At 65.2% G+C, this 4208-nt stretch overlaps 2 protein-coding genes across 2 annotated transcripts in view; both read left to right on the top strand.

Annotated features, from left to right (window-relative positions):
• Positions 1–3526, top strand: part of LOC121103057 (LIM/homeobox protein Lhx3) — a 7129-nt gene extending 3603 nt beyond the window's left edge. Inside the window, exons 4-6 of the mRNA XM_040631415.1 lie at positions 1902–2053; positions 2138–2309; positions 3108–3526. Of these exons, the coding sequence (XP_040487349.1) occupies positions 1902–2053; positions 2138–2309; positions 3108–3526 (743 nt within the window). The remainder of the gene's footprint in view (positions 1–1901; positions 2054–2137; positions 2310–3107) is intronic.
• A 574-nt stretch (positions 3527–4100) lies between these two features.
• LOC103675274 (LIM/homeobox protein Lhx3) overlaps positions 4101–4208 on the top strand; it is a 1827-nt gene continuing 1719 nt past the window's right edge. The window contains exon 1 of the mRNA XM_040631370.1: positions 4101–4149. Coding sequence (XP_040487304.1) covers positions 4101–4149 — 49 coding nt within the window. The remainder of the gene's footprint in view (positions 4150–4208) is intronic.

The following is a 4208-nucleotide window of genomic DNA, read 5'->3' as shown; positions in this document are numbered from 1 at the left end:
GGCTGGGTGGCCATCCTTCAACAAGGGATCTCCAGCTGCAAGGATACTTAATTGTGTAAAATAATGATGGGGTTTGGGTGGTGGGTACCCCACAACCCACAAGCATCCTGCCTCCAGGTGCTGGTAGAGAGCCCCTGGGGTGGGGTTTTCATTTGAGCTCAACGTGCACCCTTCGTGCTCACTGGGAACATTTTGCAGTTGATGGTATCTTGCCGAATGGAATGGCCAGGGCCCCTTCCTTCTCACGGGCACACTTCTAAAACTATTTCAGTGTTCCCAAATTTTAACTGTGGGTCAGGCTGCGGATTTCAGTGGCATGCACTCCCTACACCTGGGAGCCAAGCAGCCACTCCTGCCAGCTGGGGAGGAGGGTGTACAGGGAAGGGGGCCTCCCTTGGCATCCCTGGGCCCTGCGGGCTGGAGCGAGAAGGGGACTCGGGCACTCCCGCTCCGTGCGGCGCCTCTGACCTCGGCGGCTCCTTGGCCTGCAGAGATCCCGCTGTGCGCCGGCTGCGACCAGCACATCCTGGACCGCTTCATCCTCAAGGCGCTGGACCGCCACTGGCACAGCAAGTGCCTCAAGTGCACCGACTGCCACGCGCCCCTGGCCGAGCGCTGCTTCAGCCGCGGGGAGAGCGTCTACTGCAAGGACGATTTCTTCAAGTGAGCGAGGCGGGGGGCTGGCGCGGGGAGGGCAGGGGCGCAGTCTGCTCCTGCAGGGCTGGCCTCTTCTGTCACCCAGGCCGGGCCGGGGGAGGCTCCTCAGGCGGCCAGGCCTGGCTGGCGCAGACGCTAAATTCTCTCCAAGTAATTAATTTTGCAAATCATGGAAACAGTCGTTCAAAAAGACAATCCTGAATTTGAATAACTTGATTGGATTTACTCCCTCTAAATTTCCTTCTTGTTTTTGTCTTAATACTGGGGAGGGGGTGCTTTCCAGGCACAGACCTCTGGGGTCTAAGGGACCTGCCCCATGGATCCAGCTTCCCCAGCCGGCGCAGAGGTCAGGGCGGCTAGGCGCCTCCCCAGGGCCTCTGGGTCCTTCCTGGGGATTCCCTGCGGCTCTGCTGGGGTGGCCCGGCCGGGACTAGGGGCAGGGCAGGGGGCGAGCCTCCCTCCCGAACCGCCCTGAGCCATCCGCGCTCATCGCTCTCCAACCCGCTCCGGGCGAAGGAGCCGCCAACCCCGTGCTGAGCCGCGCCCCGTGCGTCCCGCAGGCGGTTCGGGACCAAGTGCGCCGCGTGCCAGCTGGGCATCCCGCCCACGCAGGTGGTGCGCCGCGCCCAGGACTTCGTGTACCACCTGCACTGCTTCGCCTGCGTGGTGTGCAAGCGGCAGCTGGCCACGGGGGACGAGTTCTACCTCATGGAGGACAGCAGGCTCGTGTGCAAGGCGGACTACGAGACGGCCAAGCAGCGCGGTCAGTGGAGAGTCCACCCACCCTCCCTTCCCCGTCTGCAAAATGGGGCTGAGGTCCGTGCGGGAGGGGCGCCGAGGGATCCTCACTTCCAGCGCCCAACGCGGCGCGCTCGATAAGGGGCGCGAACTTCAGCGCCTGCCCTCCAGGCCGGGTGCGGGGACCGGGCCGGTGGGGACGGTCCACCGAGCGGCTTCGGGGAATCCTGGCTCCGGGGCCTTGGCGGCCTCCTCAATCGGGGGCGCAGGGAGGTTGGACTGAAATGTATGGATCATCACCCCTGGTCTGAATTATCGCCCCAAACCCTTGGCCGTGAAGATCCGGCCCTACCCGCTGCCTTAGAACAAAGGGGAACACGGGCGGAGGCGGGAGGAGGGGGGGAGGGGGCCGCCGCGCAGCCGCCCCCTCCGCGAGTTCACTGCGGTGTCCAGCGCGGGGGCGGGCGGCGGAGGGGCCCAGCCTCACCCCACCCCTCGCGGCGCAGAGGCGGAGGCCACGGCCAAGCGGCCGCGCACGACCATCACGGCCAAGCAGCTGGAGACGCTGAAGAGCGCCTACAACACGTCGCCCAAGCCGGCGCGCCACGTGCGCGAGCAGCTCTCGTCCGAGACCGGCCTGGACATGCGCGTCGTGCAGGTCAGCGCCCCGCGCCCGGCCCCGCGCCCCGCCGCCCGGCGCGCGCGCCGCTCACCCGCCCCTCCGTCCCTCCGGCCGCCGCAGGTGTGGTTCCAGAACCGCCGCGCCAAGGAGAAGAGGCTCAAGAAGGACGCCGGCCGGCAGCGCTGGGGCCAGTACTTCCGCAGCATGAAGCGCGCCCGCGGCGGCCCCAAGTCGGACAAGGACAGCGTGCAGGAGGAGGGACAGGACAGCGACGCCGACGTCTCCTTCACCGGTAGGGCCGAGGGCCGCAGCCGGGGAGTCCCGCAGCTCCGCGCCCAGCCTCCCGGGAGCCTGCAGATGTGAATTTCCCAGTCAGGGCTGCCTTAGTCTTCCTTTAAAGGAGTCGGTAGACCCTGGTCCCCGTCCCCAAGCCCTGCGGTCTGGCCCCTAGGGCGCTCAGCTGTTCCCGCGTGGGGGACAACCCCCACGACCCATGTGTCCCTCAGCCAGCTTTCTCGTGGGGAAAGGGTCCATACCATCTCTGTGGCTCCTGGCCCTTGCCATGATTTTTAGGAAAGTGGGCAGCACAGTTTTGGGGTAAGTGATAAGTCCTGGCTGTTTGGAGTGGGGTGGGGAGTCCTCCCCTCTCTGTGGGATCTGATTATCCCATTCCCTGGTACCAGGGAGACCCTATACTTCCTCAGACAATTTGTGCAAGAGACTCTGTTTGGCTGCGTTGTGACCTTAGTTAGACTACTAACTGTGCGGCTCAGAGCCTCAGTTAACTTGTCTACAAAATGGGAGCGCTGGCCACCCTGCTCAAGGCAGCCTTGGGGATTATCCTACAACCCTAGGCCCTGAGCAGCCTGTTCTCGCCCTGATCCCGCCCGCTGGCGGTCCCACCATTCCGCAGACAGCAGGTGGGGCTGAGCTGGACAAGCCCAGCAAGCACAGAGGCAGAGGGCACCACAGTTCTAAGAGCAGGAGAGCCTGGGCTTGCCGGCGGGGCAGGTCACCCCTGAAGGAGGGGCACTGGGGGCAGGGGGCGGAGGGGGCGGGCCCTGAGCAGCGCCGTCTGCTTTCACTACAGATGAACCAACCATGGCCGAAATGGGCCCTGCCAACGGCCTCTACAGCAGCCTGGGGGAGCCCACCCCGGCCTTGGGCAGGCCCACGGGAGCCCCAAGCAGCTTCCCACTGGAGCACGGAGGCCTGGCCGGCCCGGAGCAGTACCGCGAGCTGCGCCCCGGCAGCCCCTACGGTGTCCCTCCATCGCCAGCTGCCCTGCAGAGCCTCCCTGGCCCCCAGCCCCTTCTCTCCAGCTTAGTATACCCGGATGCTGGCTTGGGCCTGGTGCCCACGGGGGCCCCAGGTGGGCCCCCGTCCATGAGGGTGCTGGCAGGAAACGGACCCAGCTCCGACCTGTCCACAGGGAGCAGTGGGGGCTACCCTGACTTCCCTGCCAGCCCCGCCTCCTGGCTGGACGAGGTCGATCATGGCCAGTTCTGACTGAGGCCCCCAGCTCCACAGAGCACCGGACGTGGGGGGTGTGGGCAGCAGTGCTGCCCCTGGCTGGGTGGCCTGGAGCGGCACTCCTGTCCTTTCCCGAAGTCCTGGACCTCTGCGGGAAGCAGGTGCCGCCGGCGGCAGCAGCAGCAGCAGCAGCAGCAGCAGCAGCAGCAGCGGGGGACAGGATGAGGACCTCAAAGAGGGCTCCTTTCTACGGAGCGCCCCACCCTGCACCCCTCCCTCAGGGGCAGAGAGACTCCAGCGGCTCCTGTCCGTGTCCGCTCCTCCTTGGACACAGGGCTGCCAGCCTGGTGGCCGCCCAGCAAGCCTTGTTTTGTAAGCAGATTTCTCCCTTGATCGACCAATTAACTGGACGCTTGCTGTTTCTAGACACGAAGTGTCACCCCCACCCAGGCCGGGCCCTCACTCCAGCCTTGCTCCAGCCCAGAGCAGCACAGTCCTCAGGCTGGAGGATGCTTTACTTTCCAAAGTGAAAAAACATGGTACGAACCATGAACCATGCTTTTATTTTCCAAGCTCCATCTGCCTGGTGGAGACCAACTTTAGGTTGGAGATGGGCCTCTTCTGTCCAGACAGGAGGCAGCCGAGCACGAACCACGCCCGTATCCCTCCGGTCCCAACCCCCACCTTCCCCAGGAGCCTCCTCTCCCATCTTCCCTGG

The sequence above is a fragment of the Ursus maritimus genome, unplaced genomic scaffold (assembly GCF_017311325.1).
Source record: "Ursus maritimus isolate PB19 unplaced genomic scaffold, ASM1731132v1 scaffold_17, whole genome shotgun sequence".
In the NCBI taxonomy this organism is placed as follows: Eukaryota; Metazoa; Chordata; class Mammalia; order Carnivora; family Ursidae; genus Ursus; species Ursus maritimus.
This window is presented reverse-complemented; position numbering and strand designations above follow the sequence as displayed.